Raw genomic sequence first — 25,210 nt, 5'->3', positions numbered from 1 at the left:
CACAGTATGTACTGTTGTCATCATAGCAGGTACCACCACAGTATGTACTGCTGTCATAGCAGGTACCACCACCACAGTATGTACTGTTGTCATCATAGCAGGTACCACCACAGTATGTACTGCTCTCATCATAGCAGGTACCACCACCACAGTATGTACTTCTGTCATCATAGCAGGTACCACCACCACAGTATGTACTGCTGTAATCATAGCAGGTACCACCACAGTATGTACTGCTGTCATAGCAGGTACCACCACCACAGTATGTACAGCTGTCATCATAGCAGGTACCACCACCACAGCATGTACTGCTGTCATCATAGCAGGTACCACCACCACAGTATGTACTTCTGTCATCATAGCAGGTACCACCACCACAGTATGTACTGCTGTCATCATAGCAGGTACCACCACCACAGTATGTAATTCTGTAATCATAGCAGGTACCACCACACAGTATTTACTGCTCTCATCATAGCAGGTACCACCACACTCGGTATGTAATTCTGTCATCATAGCAGGTACCACCACCACAGTATGTACTGCTGTCATCATAGCAGGTACCACCACCACAGTATGTACTGCTGTAATCATAGCAGGTACCACCACAATATGCACTGCTGTAATCATAGCAGGTACCACCACAGCAGTATACACTGCTGTAATCATAGCAGGTACCACCACTGTCAGTATGCACTGCTGTAGTGATAGCAGGTACCACCTCAGTCGGTATGCACTGCTGTAGTGATAGTAGATACTGCTATCGAGTTGGTAGATACTACTATATAGAGTTAGAAGATACTAAAACAGTCAGTATATACCACTACAATCAGCCAATACTGCTACAGTCAGTACATACTACTACGGTGAGTAGCTACTGGAGTCAGTAGATACTACTATAGAGTGAGTAGATACTCGATTTAAAGCTTTCGTGACTGCAATGATTCATCTTCTTTGGTTCTTTCGGTAAAGTCACGTGACTTTACCGAAAGAACCAAAGAAGATGAGTAGATACTGTTGTAGAGTTAATAGTTACTACTATAGTCAGTGGATACTACTATAGAGTCAGCAGATACTACTATACAGTTAGTCGTTACTACTATAGAGTCGGTAGACACTACTGTAGGCCCAGTAAATACCACTACGGTCAGTAGTTACTGCTACAATCAGCAAATACTACTACACAGTCAGTGGCTACTACTGGCTCAGTAGATACTACTGTACAGTCAGTAGATACAACTACAGAGTCAATAGATACTACTTACTCTGTTGTATGTATGGTGTGTACGTATAGATACCTAGAGGAAGGGCCTTTGCTATTGATGCCCCCAGGGTCTGGAATGCTATTGCCAATAAACTGCAACTTGAATCACTACCTATGAGACCTTCACTCAAAACTGCTCTAGAGGAGTTGTACAACCCTAGCTGCCACTGCTATTCAGTGGCCTAAAATATGGCTCTAGATTTTGGTGTTATAATTTATTTACGTAGTTTATTGTTAAAAATTCGGACACAGTCCCTATGATCACTGTTACATTGCATTCATGGCTTTTATTTTGGTGATTTCGAAAAGTTTTTTTTGTTTTGGCCATGTTTTTGTTTATTGTAGTACGGAGTTAGACTGATGGCCTAAATCTTAGTTGTCTTGTGGTTGTTGTTGTTGTTATTTGACTTGCATCCCACTGGGATTTTTGCACACAGCGTTGGTGTACGGTGCTATTTCAGGAATATTTTGATATTTTTTTCCTGTATTTTCTGTTTGCACAGTCACATAATCACTTTAAGATGTTTTCTTGTTCTTATTTTTTGTTTGTTGCGGTTGCACCCGATTCAAGAGCCGAATGGCTCACAGGGCTATACCAAATAAATGAACTATGAACTAACTATACCTACGCGGGGGTAAATATATATTTTTTTGGGGGGGGGGGGTGATCCACAATTTTCGGAAACCTTTAGATCAACTTTACCCCACACTTTCTATGACTTTTTGGACTTTTGCAAGCCTCTTATAATTTTGTTGGTGGTGACATGGACAAATGGCCCACCGGGCTTTCACAATACCTTAGTATCTGTGTGTGTATTTGGAAGGTTTTTAAGAGTAGTTCTAAACTATGTTTTGACCCGGGGCAACGCCGGGTACTTACCGCTAGTTTCTAATAAAAATGTAACGGTCAAGGTGCTTCCCTGCAACGACCTGCTCCTGCCACTGCTGGCGGAAGGGTCTCCAGTAGAGGGAGGGGGGGTTATAGAGATCCCTTCTCGCGGGGAACTTTGGCCTACTCCTCCGCTAACCGCGGTTGTGCTGATGCCGGGTGCGCAGAGGCGGCGCGTGGCGGTTTAAGACGTGCCCGTGCAGTTCCGTTGTTTCGACTGCCGCGTCGGGAAAACGAACCAGTTTACCCCTCGATACGAGCGGTGTGCTGATAATGAACCGTAGCATCGAATGTAAAGTAGAAGTGACGTTGAGCAAAACGACAATTAGTGCCCCACGTGGAGCTGATGTGTGTGTGTGTAGTCCCGTCGTCCTTCCCAGCACCTCCGAGGAGCACGGTTGGCAACGCACGGTGCGAAAGAAGCTGAACGTGCAAGGGTGCGCGGTGGGGAGGTGGTGGTGGTGGTGGTGGTGTTGGTGGTGTTGGTGGTGGTGGTGGTGTTGGTGGTGGTGTTGGTGGTGGTGGTGTTGGTGGTGGTGTTGGTGGTGGTGTTGGTGGTGGTGGTGTTGGTGGTGTTGGTGGTGGTGTTGGTGGTGTTGGTGGTGGTGTTGGTGGAGGTGGTGGTGGTGGTGGTGGAGGTGGTGGTGGTGGTGTTGGTGGTGGTGGTGGTGTGCGCGGTGTTGGTGGTGTTGGTGTTGGTGGTGGTGGTGTTGGTGGTGGTGTTGGTGGTGGTGGTGTTGGTGGTGGTGTTGTTGGTGGTGGTGTTTCGCATGAATTGCATCTGCCCTCAAAGCAGCTTTTTAATGAATGAAGCGCTGCTGCCTGCCTTGTGCAGCAGCATCTCCCCCCTCCAGCTAAGCTGCTCTTAATCCCTTTATCTGTGCCAAACAGCTGGCCACTGACTTCCCAAAGAGATAAATAAATAAGTACATAAATAAACTACGTTTAAATCAATAGCAAACTTACGGTTGTGTAATTTCAGCAGTGTGTGTATAAATATACATATCTGGCCGAATAGCATGGTAGATCGAGGATTCAGCGTACAATCAACAAACACGCTCAACACGTGACTCAATAACACTGCTCTGAAGATAAAATATACACATGATAAGCTACGTATCAGGCCATGGCACGTGTTCGTGTCATTGGTGTGTGCCGTTCCCCGACCATTCGGCCTTGAAGAAGGTTGGGGAGAAAAGTCTCAGCTCAGTTCCGTCATGAACCTGCTGGGTCTCTCACGATGGCGAGGCACCGTGAGGGGGTTGCCACTATAATGTAAGGGGCCAGAGGCTTCTTCTCCTTCGTAGGGCCGACGTTGGTGTAGATCAGGGGTCACTAAACTACGGCCTGCGGGCCGAATTCAGCCAGCGACGTCAGTCCGTCAGGCCCGCCGACGGTACTTGAATCTGGTTGATAAAACGTATTGGAACACGAGACGTTGTGATACAATTTAAATATTATGTTTAGAATACTGGGAGATCTTCACGCGTGCGGAGACCTCCTGACTGCTATGTTCCTCAAATGTACTGTTTTAAATTGTAAATTATTGTATCTAGATGTTCTTGTTTATTGTGACGTTTGCTTATTTCGCGCCATCCCAAGTGGTAGCTCCGCCTACGCTCTGACGTTGCCGTGGTTTCCATGGCAACGTCATGGCAACACGTTACCATGGTTTCCATTGCAACACACACAAACACGCATCTTTCCCGCCCCCAGATTTTCCGGCTGTCAACAAAGGTTCCGACGCTCCAGAAATATTTATTTATTATGCGGCCCACGCTCGTCATTCTTTCAGTTATCCGGCCCAGTGTTAAAAAAGTTTGGTGACCCCTGGTGTAGATCAACAAACTATAATTTTATACCGAGGTGGTCGAGCCGGGTAATTGGGTCAGGGAGCAGCGGAGTGGTGAATCATCGCTGTGATGACAACGATGCCTCCTCCTCCTTCTCCGTGTTTGTGAATCGGGGCACTCAGTTCCACGTTCCGTGGTTATTCTGTTCTGGGTGGTGACCGCAGTCGCCGCACACTGCCGGAGAGGTGACTTGAGGCCCGAGTAATCGACTTTAAAAAGATGTAGTCGATTACAATTTTTTGGCGATTAATCACCTTCATGGACTCATCGTCCCAGCTCTAAATTGTAATATGCAATCCACTGCTGGATGAAGGCCTCTCCTAAGCCGCCGTCATTTCTCGTGATCCTCCTGCGGTGTATAGCAATTAACATCTTTGCATCTCCACAGTATTTTACTTTGAGCTTCAACTCGGCAGACTCCCATGTTCCCGGGGGGAGTGGAGGGAGCCAAAAACACATCACGCGTAGAAATCCGCGCATTCCTAACCCTGGAAGAAAACAAAATCTGATGAGCAGATAGGAAGGACCATGGTCCCCTGCACCTGTGAATGCGTTTAGAGTATTTAGAGAAACGTGCGTTTAGAGTATTTGGCTGCTATACAACGCCACATGATAAGCCACTTCATTGAGCAATCATTTTTTTGGCCAGGTCGCTTCTGAAAAAGAGCTATACAGCTCAGTGGGCCTTGCCTGGTAAAATAAAAATTGTAGTAAAATGTCATACTAAAGTACAGTATATGGAATCCTGCCATGGTGTCATGGTTAGCACACCGGACCTGCAATCTAGAGGTCATTGGTGGCCCAGTGTTGGGTTCCAAGTGGGATTACCGCTTTGCGACGATACTACGATAGATCGCGCGATATAAGATCCGCAATCGTCATCGTGGATACAATTAAAATGGTTTAGTTTTCGTTCGGGATTAAAACTTCATGGCAGGATTGAGAAAAGGCTGTATTTTCCGTACACTCTTACTTGCGAGCTCATGTAGCTGTGGCGAACGTTCTAAAGCAGCGTTTGCGTATTAATGTAGTTCACCCGTGTCATCCTGAAAGGGGTTCAAATCCGCGAGTCCCCGAATGGGAAAAAAACCCCTTTGGTAGAAAGCCCAATAACCTGAGAGAGAGAGAGCCCCATATGAACCGAGAGAAACCCGAGAAAACCGAGGCGCAGATATAGTTAACTGTCATGGAGGCAAGGGCTCGTCTCATTGAATTTGTGTGGCAGAGCAATAGGCGAATGTGACTTAACCACTTGGTGAATGCGCCCAGAGTTCAACGATAAATCGTCTTGGATAGGTGTGATTTAATCTTGATTTGAAGCTTTCGTGACTGCAGGAATCCATACTCTTTGGTTCTTTCACATAGTGGGTACAAAATAAAATAAATGACGACGTTTCGGGCGCGACACAAGCGTCCGCCATCAGGTGAGAATGCTTTCTGTGAGAATGCTTTCTCACCTCATGGCGGACGCTTGTGAGAATGCTTTCTCAGAGAAAGCTTTCTCACCTCATCGCGGACGCTTGTGAGAATGCTTTCTCTGAGAATGCTTTCTCACCTGATGACAGACTCTTGTGAGAATGCTTTCTCAGAGAAAGCTTTCTCACCTCATGGCGGACGCTTGTGAGAATGCTTTCTCAGAGAATGCTTTCTCACCTGATGACGGACGCTTGTGTTGCGCCCGAAACGTCGTGATTTATTTTATTTTATACCTACCACGTGACTTTACGAAAAGAGCCGAAGAGTATCGGTGCGTATTCTTGGTTCTTTCGGTAAAGTCACCACCACGTAGAAGGGAAACAATAAAGTGATAAAAATATAAAACAATACAATTCTCACGACGTTTCGACCGCAACACAAACAATCATCATCAGGTGTAAAACCCACAGCAAGAAAATGTTCTTGTTGTTTTATATTTTTATTACTTTATTGTTTCCCTTCTACGTGGTGACTTTACCGAAAGTACCAAGAAGATTAATCCCTGCAGTCACGAAAGCTTTAATCGAAACACATTTACATTTACGCGATCTAACCCAAAAAACGCGCCAGTCACGTGGTCCCCCCGCTCGGATTAGTCCATTTTGTTCTCGGCGCGGGGGGGGTGGGATGGGATCCACGCCAGGGCCTCTACCGAGTCGCCTCTAGCGTGGTGGGGGGGGGGGGCGGTGGAGACGTTTGCCTCGTTTCTCCTTCACGACGTTTGAATTACAATAACAAATAATAATGTCTTACTGTCATTGTTATTAACGTCTCGCATCCGCCTCTGTCAGACCTCGGCGATGTCAACGGCGTCGGTGATGGGGTCCGGCTCTTCGTCGTCCGGCTCTTCGTCGTCCTGCTCTTCGGACGGAGCCTCGGGCTCATCTAGCGGGGCGGCCGGGAGAGGCTCGCCTCGAGGCGGCCGGCGCAAGCGGCCGGCGCAAGCGGCCATCCGTGACGGCCTCGTGAACTCGTACGAAGACAAGGTCAAAGACTTCTTGTGGTGGGTTGGGTTTGACGCGCGCGGGCGGCATGGCGGTTTGTCGACTGTTCATTCGCGTACGCGACAGAACCCCAATCTACTCGTGGATGAAGGCCTCCAAATTACGCGGTGTCGATACTCTTTGGTTCTGTTTACCTACGTGACTTTACCCAATAGAACCAAAGAGTATGGATCCTTGCAGTCACGAAAGCTTTAAATCTAGAATACGCAGTGTCGCTCCGTGCGAATTGCTTGTCCATACTTCACCACGCTGGTCAGTGCGTGTTTGGGAAGTACTTGGGGGGGGGTGGCTGGGCAGGACTGGTTCAAGTATCGCTTGCCACCGATGTAAGCCGTCGCCGGGATTCTATCCCAGGTACAGGGAGTAGCTACCCGTGGATTGAGTGGTTACGGCGCTCCGTGACCCCGTTTTTTCCCCCCCCCCCCGAGTTTGATTCCAGGCAACGGCCTAAACCTCAGTGCCGAGAGAGAGAGAGAGATGCCCCGAACCGGTTCTGGAACTTGGCTTCTGTACAAAGCCGCAAATGAAGTAGCAGCAGCAGCAGTGCGCTGGAGGATGATCGAACAAACATCGTCGCCTTTTGATTTAAAGCTTTCGTGACTGCAGTAATTCATATTCTTAGTTCTTTCGGTAAAGTCAAGTTGAAGGGAAACAACAAAATAATAAAAAATATATAAAACAATAAAAATTATAACGACGTTTCGACCATAACACAAACGGTCGTCTTCAGGTGTGTTGGTTTGCATAAATGTATTTTTAAACGGTGCATTTATTTATTTATAAAAAACGTTAGCGCCACGCGCAGCGATTTGGCAGTTTATTTAGGACTAGTCCATCTATATTCTGAAAAGAGGAGGGGGGAGACGAATTTTTTTTTATGTATGCTGTCTGAAAGCCACTGTAAGCGTGAACAATCAATTAAGACCTGAAATGGTTTATCAAAACTTTCCAATGATTGCTAAAATAGAATCCATCTTATCGGTTGAAATTGTATCTGTGCTTGTATATGTGGATAGCCTCATGAACGAATCTCTCATGGTAGCCAGGTGGCTTACAAAGACTATACAATCCGCAAAGCTATCACTCAAACCATGAAGAAGGACCCTCTTGAGGAGCCTTTCAAAACCATCACTTTACCCTACATTACAGGGATCACAAAAAAGATCTCCAAAAAAAATTCGTCTCCCCCCTCCTCTTTTCAGAATATAGATGGACTAGTCCTAAATAAACTGCCAAATCGCTGCGCGTGGCGCTAACGTTTTTTTATAAATAAATAAATGCACCGTTTAAAAATACATTTATGCAAACCAACACCTGAAGACGACCGTTTGTGTTATGGTCGAAACGTCGTGAGAATTTTTATTGTTTTATATATTTTTTATTATTTTGTTGTTTCCCTTCAACGTGACTTTACCGAAAGAACTAAGAATATCGTCGTCTTTGTCAACTCGCTTGGTGTTTTTCTTCTCACACAGCTTAAAGGTCGTGATCTAAGCGTGGCTTCTCCCACTCCAGCGCTGTCCTCCAGATAGTCTCGTCCCTTCACCTGATGAAGGCCGCTTGTGTTGTGGCCGAAACGTCGTGATTTTTTGTTATTTTATTTTCACCTACGTGACTTTACCCAAAAGAACCAAAGAGTATAGACATCGTCGTGGACGGGCAGGCGGCAGGGTGCGAGTGTGGGGAGGCACTCGGCCACCAGTTGATCATTGGCATGGCTTTTGGTCATTTAAAGACCCTTGTACGAATATCGGTGAGACACTTTACTTAAAAAAAGTATTTACGTCATTGGTTTAATGCAGTATTGATTGCGCTTAGTTTGTGTTTGTGTTCGGTGGGTGAATGCCAATAACGACGTTTATTGTTTACGTTTATCCGGGGATGCTTAATTGAGTTTCAAGGATGTTTTAGATGTTTATGCAAACGGTACTAACATCGCAATTGGACTCGTTCCGTCACTCCAGTCTACTTCTACAGTGAAATTATTCGACAAATTTTGCAGAAGTTATGTTAGCCATTGTCCCGCGTTTGCTTTGTTTTTAAAAATAATTGTTGGCGCTTTACAGGGCAGACTGGACTTAGTTGTACTAAAAATGTATTATTTTTAACAGTTTTTTTTGGGTCCTATAATAACGACAACAAAGTATTCGTGTTTCCAAGGAACATTTTATCGGGGACATCTGAGCTCGGTAACGTTCTAATACACCATTACTATAATTGCCATAGCTGTGTAATTGCTTTAGTGGATGCTCTGTTAGTCCTAAAAGCTAAAGCTGATTGATGTCTCAGTGTGCTGAAGTTTCTATTTAAAGCTTTCGTGACTGCAAGGATTCATCTTCTTTGGTTCTTTCGGTAAAGTCACCACCACGTAGAATGAGAATAAAGTAATAAAATAACACAATAAAATTCTCACGACGTTTCGGCCATTCTACGTGGTGGTGACCTTACCGAAAGAACCAAAGAAGATGAATCCTTGCAGTCACGAAAGCTTTAAATCGAAATTTAACCGCCTCTGCGGGGAGGGATTTCACACAACCTTAAGCACCTGAAGACGGCCGCTTGCATTGTGGCCGAAACGTCGCGATAATTTTATTGTGTTGTTTTATTATTTTATTCTCATTCTACGTGGTGGTGACTTTTCCGAAAGAACTAAAGAAGATGTGCTGAAGTTGCCACAGCTATCTGTCTGTCCTCGAGAAGTCGTTCTTAACCTTAACTGCAACCTTGCACCAAATTGGTTCTCAATTGTATTTTTATGACGTGAATAAAACATCGACTTGATAAAGCAAAGTAGTTGTATCATTAGACCTCCTTTGGCAGTACCAAAATATAATAATAGGGTTTTTTCCCCTTTTTTCTGGCAACAAAACTGAAACCTTTTTACAAGGATTCATGTTACTGCATTAACCACAATACCTGCAGTCAAAATGCAAACAAAACACATACTATGATAATATATGATGCATTGCCCTTGAAACTGATTGGTCCACGCCAAGGGACGGCTTTCTTTTGAGCCTCGACCCAATTGGTGTTCGACCAGATGACGCCACGAGGCTTGCAGCTCAAAGACAATGCACTGTCAAAAGTAATGAGGGCTCGGGGTGAGCATCTACATCATTAGACCTCCTTTGCCAGTAACAAAATATAATAATAGGGGTTTTTCCCCTTTTTTCTGACAACAAAATTGAAACCTTTTTAACAAGGATTCATGTTACTGCATTAACCACAATACCTGCAGTCAAAATGCAATACAATAAACATACTATGTTTGCATTTTGACTGCAGGTATTGTGGTTAATTCAGACACATACTATGTTTGCATTTTGACTGCAGGTATTGTGGTTAATGCAGTAGACATGAATCCTCGTAAAAAAAGGTTTCAATTTTGTCGCCAGAAAAAAGGGGAAAAAACCCTATTATTATAAAGTAGTTGTAATTACGTGCCCGCGCTGACGTACGCGTTTCAACGATTTACCTTTAAAAACAATGTGGCCATGCCTCGCACCCCCAGAACGGTAATCTCGCACCCCCAGGAGGTGCCCGGGTTAAGAAGAACCACTGCCCTAGAGCATCTTCTGTGTGGAGTACTTTATTGGCAAATCGTAGCTATAGAATCCTTAATTGTCCGACTGCGTCAGCTGTCTTAGTCTGTTCGTAATGCTCTTCATCTGTTAAAGCCTAAGTGAGCGACAAGACTGCGTAGTATATATGATGCTGTGTAAACATCAAATATTTTTTTCGTATAAAAGAAGGATCTTGCATGAGGATGTTTGACCAAATCCATGCTGTAGGTTTTTTTTGGGTTAGATCGCGTAAATGTGAATGTTTTTTTATTTAAAGCTTCCGTGACTGCAGGGATTCATATTCTTGGTTCTTTCGGTAACGTCACCGCCACGTAGAAGGGAAACAATAAAATAATAAAAATATAAAACGACACAATTCTCACGACGTTTCGACTGCAACGCAAGCAACCTGATGATCGCTTGTGTTGCAGTCTGATTGCTTGTGTTGCTAACCTGATGATTGCTTGTGCCGTTGCATTTTCAGCCCCATCTGTTTCGACACAATGGAAGAGGCGTACATCACCAAGTGTGGCCACAGCTTCTGGTACGTGCTTCTGCTTGGCGGAGAATTGCTTACGTTCACTTGTTGGGGGGGCCGCACGCTCGAGGTTGAATTGTACGCGGCAGGCGGCAACGATCGCTTCAGTGGCCGTGCATGCACGTTGATGAATAAAGGATGTCGTGCGGTGCACCGCGTGGCACTGGATAGTTGTTCTTGCGAGGAAAGACACGGCATCGCGCAATGTTACATTACATTTAGGCGCCTCATGCATACTTGGTACGCTGTGCATGGTCCGTGTGGGATGCGGTAGTGTAGTGGTTAGCGGTAGTGTAGTGGTTACCGGTAGTGTAGTGGTTAGCGGTGGTGTAGTGGTTAGCGGTGGTGTAGTGGTTAGCGGTAGCGTAGTGGTTAGCGGTGGTGTAGTGGTTAGCGGTAGTGTAGTGGTTAGCAGTAGTGTGGTGGTTAGCGGTAGTGTAGTGGTTAGCGGTAGTGTAGTGGTTAGCGGTAGTGTAGTGGTTAGCGGTAGCGTAGTGGTTAGCGGTAGTGTAGTGGTTAGCGGTGGTGTAGTGGTTAGCGGTAGTGTAGTGGTTAGCGGCAGCGTAGTGGTTAGCGGTAGTGTAGTGGTTAGCGGTGGTGTAGTGGTTAGCGGTAGTGTAGTGGTTAGCGGCAGCGTAGTGGTTAGCGGTAGTGTAGTGGTTTGCGGGGGTGTAGTGGTTAGCGGTAGTGTAGTGGTTAGCGGTAGCGTAGTGGTTAGCGGTGGTGTAGTGGTTAGCGGCAGTGTAGTGGTTAGCGGCAGTGTGGTGGTTAGCGGCAGTGTGGTGGTTAGCGGTAGTGTAGTGGTTAGCGTACTGTGCTACGGACCTGGCGACCAGAGTTCGATTCGCGCTCGTGGCTAACACCCGTGACGAATATCTGAGCCGAGACCTGGGCCACCCACCCCATCGTGTACAACAGTACCGGCCTTCATAGGTCCTTGCTAACAACGCTTACCCCAACAGCCCTTGAAGGCTTAATCGGCGGTCTTTGAATTTGTATTCTTAAGACTGTTTCGAGGATAGAAATGGCTGGAGGGCTCAGGTTGCTAAGGTCGGGTCAGAGTTCCAAGCCAGCACTGCTGAGATATCCTGGGTTTGTAACTGGGCATCCATCCATGTTTTAACCTTGGTCTCCCATCTAGCTGGTTAATGGTCAAATCCTGATTGCCAGTGACAGCACTATATACATTCTTCATATTAAATTAGCTTTTTAACCAAATTCTGCTTAACACGTCGGCTTTCACGACCAATATGATCCATTATAGAGGTTTTTGAGGTAGAGCGCGTATAAATATATAAATGTTGTGTCGCTAAAACCCGCCACCACCCGACACAGCCAACTAGTAAGGGTTGTCACCTAAACAGAACGTGGCCAATTCGTCACTAGTACAGCACTAGTGTGTAGTGTATAGTGTAGTGTATAGTGTAGTGTATAGTGTAGTGTAGTGTGTAGTGTATAGTAGTGTATAGTGTAGTGTATAGTGTAGTGTGTAGTGTATAGTGTAGTGTGTAGTGTAGTGTATAGTGTAGTGTATAGTGTAGTGTATAGTGTAGTGTATAGTGTAGTGTATAGTAGTGTATAGTGTAGTGTATAGTAGTGTATAGTGTAGTGTATAGTGTAGTGTATAGTGTAGTGGGTAGTTTAGTGTGTAGTGTAGTGTATAGTGTAGTGTATAGTGTAGTGTATAGTAGTGTATAGTGTAGTGTAGTGTGTAGTGTAGTGTATAGTGTAGTGTATAGTAGTGTAGTGTATAGTGTAGTGTGTAGTGTATAGTGTAGTGTATAGTAGTGTATAGTGTAGTGTATAGTGTAGTGTATAGTGTAGTGTGTAGTGTATAGTGTAGTGTATAGTGTAGTGTATAGTGTAGTGTATAGTGTATAGTATAGTGTGTAGTAGTGTATAGTGTAGTGTAGTGTATAGTGTAGTGTATAGTGTAGTGTATAGTAGTGTATAGTGTAGTGTATAGTAGTGTAGTGTATAGTGTAGTGTATAGTAGTGTAGTGTATAGTGTAGTGTATAGTGTAGTGTGTAGTGTAGTGTATAGTGTAGTGTATAGTGTAGTGTGTAGTGTATAGTGTAGTGTATAGTGTAGTGTATAGTGTAGTGTATAGTGTAGTGTGTAGTGTATAGTGTAGTGTATAGTGTAGTGTATAGTGTAGTGTATTGTATAGTGTATAGTGTAGTGTATAGTGTAGTGTGTAGTAGTGTATAGTGTAGTGTGTAGTGTAGTGTATAGTGTAGTGTATAGTGTAGTGTATAGTAGTGTATAGTGTAGTGTATAGTGTAGTGTATAGTGTAGTGTATAGTGTAGTGTGTAGTAGTGTAGCGTGTAGTGTAGTGTATAGTGTAGTGTGTAGTGTAGTGTAGTGTATAGTGTAGTGTATAGTGTAGTGTATAGTGTAGTGTGTAGTAGTGTATAGTGTAGTGTATAGTGTAGTGTATAGTGTAGTGTATAATGTAGTATACTAGTACAGCTCACCGGTGTGTTGGATAGCCAAGCCACAACATTAACAATCTGAGTACGACGTTTCGCCAGTAATCACAACTAGCTTCATCAGGCGACAGACAGATTTGTGGAGAAGTCTTACTGTCTCGTTACCTTATATAGAGGCGTAGATGTGGTGACCACGCTTCTGCGCTCTTGCACAATGATGGGGGAGGGGGGATCACTGAGGCAACGTACATGATGCATGTGCATTATGCAGGCCCTTTGAACCAGTCCTTCCTGTCCATTGTGTTTATTACCAACGGTAATCCCTATTGGAGTACGCTGCCCTTTGTAGGCATGCATTTAACTAATGTATTATTTGATGATTCGCTTCCACGCAGCACTCAGGCGGTAGCTATCACAACGGTTAAAGTTATTTTGATTTCTTTCAATTTCGATAGATTCTCTAATTAGTCTTGGCCAGTAGTCGCTCGTTTTGCACAACACTTCAATATTATTGGCAGGCGTGTTCTGCTACTGCTGACAGTTGCATTTGGGAGAATTTAATATTCCTCTGATGTTCTTTTAGTCTTGTGCTGATCATTCGTCCTGTTTGCCTAACATAACATTTACCACACGTGCAGTTAATCCTGTACACACCTTCTTTGGATAGCTTCGGTAATACATCTTTTTCAATGCTCTTGCTATTGAAACTGCACCAAGTAATGAAAACGATTAAAATACCGCACATTGCGGGAGTAACTGATAAACTAGCCAGATGTTTGGAAAAACAAAACATCCGAGTCAGATTTGGCACGGTACATAAAATACAGAAATTTATTTCTGCTACAAAAGATGTATTTACCGAAGCTATCAACAGCTGGTGTGTACAAGATTAAGTGCACATGTCGTAAATGTGCAAAGTGATGTTGCTTTGGTGTCCACTGCAAAATAGAGCGGCTCACAATTTTCAGTGTAATTAATGATTAATCAAGCCTTGCGAACGAACACCGTTGTGAGTTTGTTTACGAAAATGCAGCGTTATCAGTGCATTATAAGATGAAGCCAAGCGTTCTGTTAATAAGGAACTACCCTGGGTGTTTTATTTCTATGTTTATAGCAAAAGTCTGAGTCCTAAAATGCCTTTGGTGAAATTGTGCCCGTTAACTCTTACTGATAAGCTTTCTTTTCAAAGTACTTCAAAGTTTACTTCTTGCTGAGCAGTAGTACACACACACACACGCACTCATTTTATTTGGAATGGACCCCATTATTTAGATGGAGTGCATTTGCCACATATGACAACCCAGCAACATTTGCCTTGCAAGCCCTAACTGCTGATGAGACCTCAAACGTGTAAACTGGTCCATAGTTGGTTGAACATGCGTCTGGAAAGCCAGTGGGCATTTAGAATATATACACGTGTGGAAGCAGAATGTAGTTATGTGTGCATAGTTCTCTACATTTCAAGAGGAATGCATAGCGATGTATCATGATTCCTCGGCGCATTGTTATTTAATATTGAACTTTGCTTGGTTTGCAGGCAGGCACCTTTAAACACTTAGCATTCGCGTGATCGTAGTAACGTCCACTTTTAAAAATTGTAATTTTTACGTTAATGAATTGACAGCTGTGGCATTTTTGCAGGCTACATCATAGGCAATTGAATACGTAAGCCATACACATCGAAGCCAGATGCTTTTTTTTACTCCCATTTTTAAAAGAGCCCCAGTATTCGGTGACCTCAATGTCCGACGTATTTTTTTCCAGTTTTGTTGGGAGAAAGCAGATAGGGTTTGCAGGAAAACCACCTCCTATTAAAACTCACAAATTCACAGCCCTTTTCAATTCACTGCTGGATGGAGGCCTCGCCATGTGTTGTCGGTCGTGGGGGGTTTGTTTTACTGTACGTTGCCACTCCGGTCAGAGTGCTTATTGAAGTTAGTTCTCAGGTCCCCAGGACCGGTTTGGATATGACGTGCCACTGATGTTAGCCTTGGCCTAGAATCCAACTCGGGCTGCCGGGTTCACCGCATAGTTGCCTAACCACTGCTTCCCACGCTCCTTCCCCGTGTTGCCTGCCAACAATTGCGGTTGTGCTGGCTTCGAGTGGCGCGGCACGGTTTGCGTTTCGCACGTCCGATAATTGCCGGGAAACTTGTTTTTTTTGTTCAAGCCGAATAGAACGCACTGCAGCCCCTTTAATTTGGCTTTTGTGCCAGAGTCTCGCCCGGTCAGAGCTAACGCAATGCGGATGCTGAAGTAGTTTGTTATTGCGTTCCATTTTTTGCTCCGCCGTCTGATGAATGCACGACAATATTCGGTGATTTGTAAACTTTCCGAAAATGCTAATAACGATGATTGCCAATTTCCTCGCCGTTGCATTTTGTCTGTTTCAGTGGCAAATGCATCCGTCGGAGTCTGGAGGAGACGAATCGTTGCCCAAATTGCAGATACCTCATTGAGCATCCAACCCACATATTTCCCAACTTCCTCTGTGAGTTGTTTTCACTTATCTTCCTTCCACCTGCATTTTTGTTGCATATATTTGTTTCACCACAATGCAACACACGCCTTCAATTAACGATGCTCGCATTAAATTTTGATTTAAAGCTTTCGTGACTGCAGTTATTCATATTCTTAGCTCTTTCGGTAAAGTCACGTTGAAGGGAAACAATAAAATAATAAAATATATATTAAACAATAAAAATTCTCACGACGTTTCGACCATAACACAAACGGCCGTCATCAGGTGTGTCGGTTTGCATGACACACCTGATGACAACCGTTTGTGTTATGGTCGAAACGTCGTGAGAATTTTTATTGTTATATATATTATTATTTTATTGTTTCCTTTCAACGTGACTTTACCGAAAGAAAGATGCTCGCATCATTGAATATTTAACGGCTTTTTGTTCCACGCGCGTTTTGTCCGCAGTGAATGAGCTGATCCTGAAGCAGCGTCAGCGGCTTAAGGAGAAGAGAATTAAGATGGAACAACCGGTAAGTGTCCCACGTGCACGTCTTGCCTTGGCCGGAGATGTGCAGGGAAAAAACATAACCGGCACATTTTGTTGCATTAACTTTAAATTAAATTATCCCCAAGTTTTATTCTGTGCAATGGGCAGGATGTCCTTGGGACAACTAATCTGATCGGAACTCTCACAGAATAAGTGCAGCCCTTTGTCCTAGACCAGGGGTCACCAAACTTTTTTCACAGCGGGCCGGATAACTGATAGAATGACGATCGCGGGCCGCATAAACATTCCGTTCAATACTTGGGGGGCGGGAAAGATGCGTGTTTGTGTGTGTGTTGCCATGGAAACCATGGTAATGTGTTGCCATGGAAACCATGGTAACGTGTTGCCATGACGTTGCCATGGAAACCACGGTAACGTCAGAGCGTAGGCGGAGCTACCACTTGGGATGGCGCGAAATAAGCAAACGTTACAATAAACAAGAACATCTAGATGCAATAATTTACAATTTAATATAGTACATTTAAGGCACATAGCAGTAAGGAGGTCTCCGCACACGTGAAGATCTTCCAGTATTCTAAACATAATATTTAAATTGTATCCGTACGTTTTTTCAACCAGATTCAAGTACCGTCGGCGGGCCTGATGGACTGATGTCGCGGGCTGAATCCGGCCCGCGGGCCGTAGTTTGGTGACCCCTGTCCTAGACGGTTATTTTATTATTATTATTGCAACTTGCTTATCCGTGAAAGCTTGACCGAGTCACACATTTTTTTCCAGGAGGGTCCCAACAAGTCTTTTTGTTTGTAGTGGCGGGTCTCAGGGTCTGCTGCGTGTAATATTAATTTGTTTGTAGTCACGGGTCTCAGGGTCTGCTGCGTGTAATATTAATTTGTTTGTAGTCACGGGTCTCAGGGTTTGCTGCGTGTAATATTAATTTGTTTGTAGTCACGGGTCTCAGGGTTTGCTGCGTGTAATATGAATTTGTTTGTAGTGGCGAGTTTCAGGGTTGGCTGCGTGTAATATTAATTTGTTTGTAGTCACGGGTCTCAGGGTCTGCTGCGTGTAATATTAATTTGTTTGTAGTGGCGGGTCTCAGGGTTGGCTGCGTGTAATATTAATTTGTTTGTAGTCACACGGGTCTCAGGGTTGGCTGCGTGTAATATTAATTTGTTTGTAGTCACGGGTCTCAGGGTCTGCTGCGTGTAATATTAATTTGTTTGTAGTCACGGGTCTCAGGGTTTGCTGCGTGTAATATTAATTTGTTTGTAGTCACGGGTCTCAGGGTCTGCTACGTGTAATATTAATTTGTTTGTAGTCACGGGTCTCAGAGTTTGCTGCGTGTAATATTAATTTGTTTGTAGTGGCGGGTCTCAGGGTTTGCTGCGTGTAATATTAATTTGTTTGTAGTCACGGGTCTCAGGGTTTGCTGCGTGTAATATGAATTTGTTTGTAGTGGCGGGTTTCAGGGTTGGCTGCGTGTAATATTCATTTGTTTGTAGTCACGGGTCTCAGGGTCTGCTGCGTGTAATATTAATTTGTTTGTAGTGGCGGGTCTCAGGGTTGGCTGCGTGTAATATTAATTTGTTTGTAGTCACGCGGGTCTCAGGGTTGGCTGCGTGTAATATTAATTTGTTTGTAGTCACGCGGGTCTCAGGGTCTGCTGCGTGTAATATTAATTTGTTTGTAGTCACGGGTCACAGGGTTTGCTGCGTGTAATATTAATTTGTTTGTAGTCACGCGGGTCTCAGGGTCTGCTGCGTGTAATTTTAATTTGTTTGTAGTCACGGGTCTCAGGGTCTGCTGTGTGTAATATTAATTTGTTTGTAGTCACGCGGGTCTCAGGGTTTGCTGCGTGTAATATTAATTTGTTTGTAGTCACGGGTCTTAGGGTTTGCTGCGTGTAATATTAATTTGTTTGTAGTCACGGGTCTCAGGGTTTGCTGCGTGTAATATTAATTTGTTTGTGATCACGCGGGTCTCAGGGTTGGCTGTGTGTAATATTAATTTGTTTGTAGTCACGGGTCTCAGGGTCTGCTGCGTGTAATATTAATTTGTTTGTGGTCACGCCGGTCTCAGGGTTGGCTGCGTGTAATATTAATTTGTTTGTAGTCACGGGTCTCAGGGTCTGCTGCGTGTAATATTAATTTGTTTGTAGTCACGGGTCTCAGGGTTTGCTGCGTGTAATATTAATTTGTTTGTGGTCACGCGGGTCTCAGGGTTGGCTGCGTGTAATATTAATTTGTTTGTAGTCACGGGTCTCAGGGTCTGTTGCGTGTAATATTAATTTGTTTGTAGTCACGCAGGTCTCAGGGTTTGCTGCGTGTAATATTAATTTGTTTGTAGTCACGGGTCTCAGGGTCTGCTGCGTGTAATATTAATTTGTTTGTAGTGGCGGGTCTCAGGGTTGGCTGCGTGTAATATTAATTTGTTTGTAGTCACGCGGGTCTCAGGGTTGGCTGCGTGTAATATTAATTTGTTTGTAGTCACGGGTCTCAGGGTTGGCTGCGTGTGATATTAATTTATTTGTAGTCACGGGTCTCAGGGTTTGCTGCGTGTAATATTCATTTGTTTGTAGTCACGGGTCTCAGGGTTTGCTGCGTGTAATATTCATTTGTTTGTAGTGGCGGGTCTCAGGGTTTGCTGCGTGTAATATTAATTTGTTTGTAGTCACGGGTCTCAGGGTTTGCTGCGTGTAATATTAATTTGTTTGTAGTCACGTGCCTCAGGGTTTGCTGCGTGTAATATAAATTTGTTTGTAGTCACGTGCCTCAGGGTCTGCTGTGTGTAATATTAATTTGTTTGTAGTCACGGGTCTCAGGGTTTGCTGCGTGTAATATTAATTTGTTTGTAGTGGCGGGTCTCAGGGTTTGCTGCGTGTAATATTAATTTGTTTGCAGTGGCGGGTTTCAGGGTTGGCTGTGTGTAATATTAATTTGTTTGTAGTCACGGGTCTCAGGGTCTGCTGCGTGTAATATTAATTTGTTTGTAGTGGCGGGTTTCAGGGTTGGCTGTGTGTAATATTAATTGGTTTGTAGTGGCGGGTCTCAGGGTTTGCTGTGTGTAATATTAATTTGTTTGTAGTCACGCGGGTCTCAGGGTTTGCTGCGTGCAATATTCATTTGTTTGTAGTCACGCGAGTCTCAGGGTTGGCTGCGTGTAATATTAATTTGTTTGTAGTCACCGTTCTCAGGGTCTGCTGCGTGTAATATTAATTTGTTTGTAGTCACGGGTCTTAGGGTCTGCTGCGTGTAATATTAATTTGTTTGTAGTGGCGGGTCTCAGGGTTGGCTGCGTGTAATATTAATTTGTTTGTAGTCACGCGGGTCTCAGGGTTGGCTGCGTGTAATATTAATTTGTTTGTAGTCACGGGTCTCAGGGTTGGCTGCGTGTGATATTAATTTATTTGTAGTCACGGGTCTCAGGGTTTGCTGCGTGTAATATTCATTTGTTTGTAGTCACGGGTCTCATGGTTTGCTGCATGTAATATTCATTTGTTTGTAGTGGCGGGTCTCAGGGTCTGCTGCGTGTAATATTAATTTGTTTGTAGTCACGTGCCTCAGGGTTTGCTGCGTGTAATATTAATTTGTTTGTAGGCACGTGCCTCAGGGTCTGCTGCGTGTTATATTAATTTGTTTGTAGTCACGGGTCTCAGGGTTTGCTGCGTGTAATATTAATTTGGTTGTAGTGGCGGGTCTCAGGGTTTGCTGCGTGTAATATTAATTTGTTTGTAGTCACGGGTCTCAGGGTTGGCTGCGTGTAATATTAATTTGTTTGTAGTGGCGGGTCTCAGGGTTTGCTGCGTGTAATATTAATTTGTTTGTAGTCACGGGTCTCAGGGTTTGCTGCGTGTAATATTAATTTGTTTGTAGTCACGGGTCTCAGGGTCTGCTGCGTGTAATATTAATTTGTTTGTAGTGGCGGGTCTCAGGGTTGGCTGCGTGTAATATTAATTTGTTTGTAGTCACGCGGGTCTCAGGGTTGGCTGCGTGTAATATTAATTTGTTTGTAGTCACGGGTCTCAGGGTTGGCTGCGTGTGATATTAATTTATTTGTAGTCACGGGTCTCAGGGTTTGCTGCATGTAATATTCATTTGTTTGTAGTGGCGGGTCTCAGGGTTTGCTGCGTGTAATATTAATTTGTTTGTAGTCACGGGTCTCAGGGTTTGCTGCGTGTAATATTAATTTGTTTGTAGTCAAGGGTCTCAGGGTCTGCTGCGTGTAATATTAATTTGTTTGTAGTGGCGGGTCTCAGGGTTGGCTGCGTGTAATATTAATTTGTTTGTAGTCACGCGGGTCTCAGGGTTGGCTGCGTGTAATATTAATTTGTTTGTAGTCACGGGTCTCAGGGTTGGCTGCGTGTGATATTAATTTATTTGTAGTCACGGGTCTCAGGGTTTGCTGCATGTAATATTCATTTGTTTGTAGTGGCGGGTCTCAGGGTCTGCTGCGTGTAATATTAATTTGTTTGTAGTCACGTGCCTCAGGGTTTGCTGCGTGTAATATTAATTTGTTTGTAGGCACGTGCCTCAGGGTCTGCTGTGTGTAATATTAATTTGTTTGTAGTCACGGGTCTCAGGGTTTGCTGCGTGTAATATTAATTTGTTTGTAGTGGCGGGTCTCAGGGTTTACTGCGTGTAATATTAATTTGTTTGTAGTCACGGGTCTCAGGGTTTGCTGCGTGTAATATTAATTTGTTTGTAGTGGCGGGTCTCAGGGTCTGCTGCGTGTAATATTAATTTGTTTGTAGTCACGTGGGTCTCAGGGTCTGCTGCGTGTAATATTAATTTGTTTGTAGTCACGGGTCTCAGGGTCTGCTGCGTGTAAAATTAATTTGTTTGTAGTGGCGGGTCTCAGGGTCTGCTGCGTGTAATATTAATTTGTTTGTGGTCACGCGGGTCTCAGGGTTGGCTGCGTGTAATATTTATTTGTTTGTAGTCACGGGTCTCAGGGTTGGCTGCGTGTGATATTAATTTATTTGTAGTCACGGGTCTCAGGGTTTGCTGCGTGTAATATTCGTTTGTTTGTAGTCACGGGTCTCAGGGTTTGCTGCGTGTAATATTCATTTGTTTGTAGTGGCGGGTCTCAGGGTCTGCTGCGTGTAATATTAATTTGTTTGTAGTCACGTGCCTCAGGGTTTGCTGCGTGTAATATTAATTTGTTTGTAGTCACGTGCCTCAGGGTCTGCTGCGTGTAATATTAATTTGTTTGTAGTCACGTGCCTCAGGGTCTGCTGCGTGTAATATTTATTTGTTTGTAGTCACGCGAGTCTCAGGGTTGGCTGCGTGTAATATTAATTTGTTTGTAGTGGCGGGTCTCAGGGTCTGCTGCGTGTAATATTAATTTGTTTGTAGTCGCCGGCTCAGGGTCTGCTGCGTGTAATATTAATTTGTTTGTAGTCACGCGGGTCTCAGGGTCTACTGCGTGTAATATTAATTTGTTTGTAGTCACGGGTCTCAGGGTCTGCTGCGTGTAATATTAATTTGTTTGTAGTGGCGGGTCTCAGGGTTGGCTGCGTGTAATATTAATTTGTTTGTAGTCACGCGGGTCTCAGGGTTGGCTGCGTGTAATATTAATTTGTTTGTAGTCACGGGTCTCAGGGTTGGCTGCGTGTAATATTCATTTGTTTGTAGTCACGGGTCTCATGGTTTGCTGCGTGTAATATTCATTTGTTTGTAGTGGCGGGTCTCAGGGTTGGCTGCGTGTAATATTAATTTGTTTGTAGTCACGTGCCTCAGGGTTTGCTGCGTGTAATATTAATTTGATTGTAGGCACGTGCCTCAGGGTCTGCTGTGTGTAATATTAATTTGTTTGTAGTCACGGGTCTCAGGGTTTGCTGCGTGTAATATTAATTTGTTTGTAGTGGCGGGTCTCAGGGTTTGCTGCGTGTAATATTAATTTGTTTGTAGTCACGGGTCTCAGGGTTGGCTGCGTGTAATATTAATTTGTTTGTAGTGGCGGGTCTCAGGGTTTGCTGCGTGTAATATTAATTTGTTTGTAGTCACGGGTCTCAGGGTTTGCTGCGTGTAATATTAATTTGTTTGTAGTCACGGGTCTCAGGGTTTGCTGCGTGTAATATTAATTTGTTTGTATTCACGGGTCTCAGGGTCTGCTGCGTGTAATATTAATTTGTTTGTAGTGGCGGGTCTCAGGGTTGGCTGCGTGTAATATTAATTTGTTTGTAGTCACGCGGGTCTCAGGGTTGGCTGCGTGTAATATTAATTTGTTTGTAGTCACGGGTCTCAGGGTTGGCTGCGTGTGATATTAATTTATTTGTAGTCACGGGTCTCAGGGTTTGCTGCGTGTAATATTCATTTGTTTGTAGTCACGGGTCTCAGGGTTTGCTGCGTGTAATATTCATTTGTTTGTAGTGGCGGGTCTCAGGGTCTGCTGCGTGTAATATTAATTTGTTTGTAGTCACGGGTCTCAGGGTTTGCTGCGTGTAATATTAATTTGTTTGTAGTCACGTGCCTCAGGGTTTGCTGCGTGTAATATAAATTTGTTTGTAGTCACGTGCCTCAGGGTCTGCTGTGTGTAATATTAATTTGTTTGTAGTCACGGGTCTCAGGGTTTGCTGCGTGTAATATTAATTTGTTTGTAGTGGCGGGTCTCAGGGTTTGCTGCGTGTAATATTAATTTGTTTGCAGTGCTGCGTGTAATATTAATTTGTTTGTAGTCACGGGTCTCAGGGTTGGCTGCGTGTAATATTAATTTGTTTGTAGTGGCGGGTCTCAGGGTTTGCTGCGTGTAATATTAATTTGTTTGTAGTCACGGGTCTCAGGGTTTGCTGCGTGTAATATTAATTTGTTTGTATTCACGGGTCTCAGGGTCTGCTGCGTGTAATATTAATTTGTTTGTAGTGGCGGGTCTCAGGGTTGGCTGCGTGTAATATTAATTTGTTTGTAGTCACGCGGGTCTCAGGGTTGGCTGCGTGTAATATTAATTTGTTTGTAGTCACGGGTCTCAGGGTTGGCTGCGTGTGATATTAATTTATTTGTAGTCACGGGTCTCAGGGTTTGCTGCGTGTAATATTCATTTGTTTGTAGTCACGGGTCTCAGGGTTTGCTGCGTGTAATATTCATTTGTTTGTAGTGGCGGGTCTCAGGGTCTGCTGCGTGTAATATTAATTTGTTTGTAGTCACGGGTCTCAGGGTTTGCTGCGTGTAATATTAATTTGTTTGTAGTCACGTGCCTCAGGGTTTGCTGCGTGTAATATAAATTTGTTTGTAGTCACGTGCCTCAGGGTCTGCTGTGTGTAATATTAATTTGTTTGTAGTCACGGGTCTCAGGGTTTGCTGCGTGTAATATTAATTTGTTTGTAGTGGCGGGTCTCAGGGTTTGCTGCGTGTAATATTAATTTGTTTGCAGTGGCGGGTTTCAGGGTTGGCTGTGTGTAATATTAATTTGTTTGTAGTCACGGGTCTCAGGGTCTGCTGCGTGTAATATTAATTTGTTTGTAGTGGCGGGTTTCAGGGTTGGCTGTGTGTAATATTAATTGGTTTGTAGTGGCGGGTCTCAGGGTTTGCTGTGTGTAATATTAATTTGTTTGTAGTCACGCGGGTCTCAGGGTTTGCTGCGTGTAATATTCATTTGTTTGTAGTCACGCGAGTCTCAGGGTTGGCTGCGTGTAATATTAATTTGTTTGTAGTCACCGTTCTCAGGGTCTGCTGCGTGTAATATTAATTTGTTTGTAGTCACGGGTCTTAGGGTCTGCTGCGTGTAATATTAATTTGTTTGCAGTGGCGGGTCTCAGGGTTGGCTGCGTGTAATATTAATTTGTTTGTAGTCACGCGGGTCTCAGGGTTGGCTGCGTGTAATATTAATTTGTTTGTAGTCACGGGTCTCAGGGTTGGCTGCGTGTGATATTAATTTATTTGTAGTCACGGGTCTCAGGGTTTGCTGCGTGTAATATTCATTTGTTTGTAGTCACGGGTCTCATGGTTTGCTGCATGTAATATTCATTTGTTTGTAGTGGCGGGTCTCAGGGTCTGCTGCGTGTAATATTAATTTGTTTGTAGTCACGTGCCTCAAGGTTTGCTGCGTGTAATATTAATTTGTTTGTAGGCACGTGCCTCAGGGTCTGCTGCGTGTAATATTAATTTGTTTGTAGTCACGGGTCTCAGGGTTTGCTGCGTGTAATATTAATTTGGTTGTAGTGGCGGGTCTCAGGGTTTGCTGCGTGTAATATTAATTTGTTTGTAGTCACGGGTCTCAGGGTTGGCTGCGTGTAATATTAATTTGTTTGTAGTGGCGGGTCTCAGGGTTTGCTGCGTGTAATATTAATTTGTTTGTAGTCACGGGTCTCAGGGTTTGCTGCGTGTAATATTAATTTGTTTGTAGTCACGGGTCTCAGGGTCTGCTGCGTGTAATATTAATTTGTTTGTAGTGGCGGGTCTCAGGGTTGGCTGCGTGTAATATTAATTTGTTTGTAGTCACGCGGGTCTCAGGGTTGGCTGCGTGTAATATTAATTTGTTTGTAGTCACGGGTCTCAGGGTTGGCTGCGTGTGATATTAATTTATTTGTAGTCACGGGTCTCAGGGTTTGCTGCATGTAATATTCATTTGTTTGTAGTGGCGGGTCTCAGGGTTTGCTGCGTGTAATATTAATTTGTTTGTAGTCACGGGTCTCAGGGTTTGCTGCGTGTAATATTAATTTGTTTGTAGTCAAGGGTCTCAGGGTCTGCTGCGTGTAATATTAATTTGTTTGTAGTGGCGGGTCTCAGGGTTGGCTGCGTGTAATATTAATTTGTTTGTAGTCACGCGGGTCTCAGGGTTGGCTGCGTGTAATATTAATTTGTTTGTAGTCACGGGTCTCAGGGTTGGCTGCGTGTGATATTAATTTATTTGTAGTCACGGGTCTCAGGGTTTGCTGCATGTAATATTCATTTGTTTGTAGTGGCGGGTCTCAGGGTCTGCTGCGTGTAATATTAATTTGTTTGTAGTCACGTGCCTCAGGGTTTGCTGCGTGTAATATTAATTTGTTTGTAGGCACGTGCCTCAGGGTCTGCTGTGTGTAATATTAATTTGTTTGTAGTCACGGGTCTCAGGGTTTGCTGCGTGTAATATTAATTTGTTTGTAGTGGCGGGTCTCAGGGTTTACTGCGTGTAATATTAATTTGTTTGTAGTCACGGGTCTCAGGGTTTGCTGCGTGTAATATTAATTTGTTTGTAGTGGCGGGTCTCAGGGTCTGCTGCGTGTAATATTAATTTGTTTGTA

At 44.0% G+C, this 25,210-nt stretch overlaps 1 protein-coding gene across 1 annotated transcript in view; it reads left to right on the top strand.

The window, feature by feature from the left end:
- Window positions 1-25,210, top strand: part of LOC116937381 (E3 ubiquitin-protein ligase COP1-like) — a 63,178-nt gene that overhangs the window by 2,158 nt on the left and 35,810 nt on the right. Inside the window, exons 2-5 of the mRNA XM_076062820.1 lie at window positions 6,274-6,485; window positions 10,534-10,593; window positions 15,415-15,512; window positions 15,954-16,018. Coding sequence (XP_075918935.1) covers window positions 6,283-6,485; window positions 10,534-10,593; window positions 15,415-15,512; window positions 15,954-16,018 — 426 coding nt within the window. The 5' untranslated portion in view covers window positions 6,274-6,282. The remainder of the gene's footprint in view (window positions 1-6,273; window positions 6,486-10,533; window positions 10,594-15,414; window positions 15,513-15,953; window positions 16,019-25,210) is intronic.

Source organism: Petromyzon marinus, unplaced genomic scaffold (genome assembly GCF_048934315.1).
Source record: "Petromyzon marinus isolate PM22_M1 ecotype Great Lakes invasive population unplaced genomic scaffold, UKy_Petmar_22M1.pri1.0 PM_G_Scaffold_72, whole genome shotgun sequence".
Taxonomy (NCBI): Eukaryota; Metazoa; Chordata; class Hyperoartia; order Petromyzontiformes; family Petromyzontidae; genus Petromyzon; species Petromyzon marinus.
This window is presented reverse-complemented; position numbering and strand designations above follow the sequence as displayed.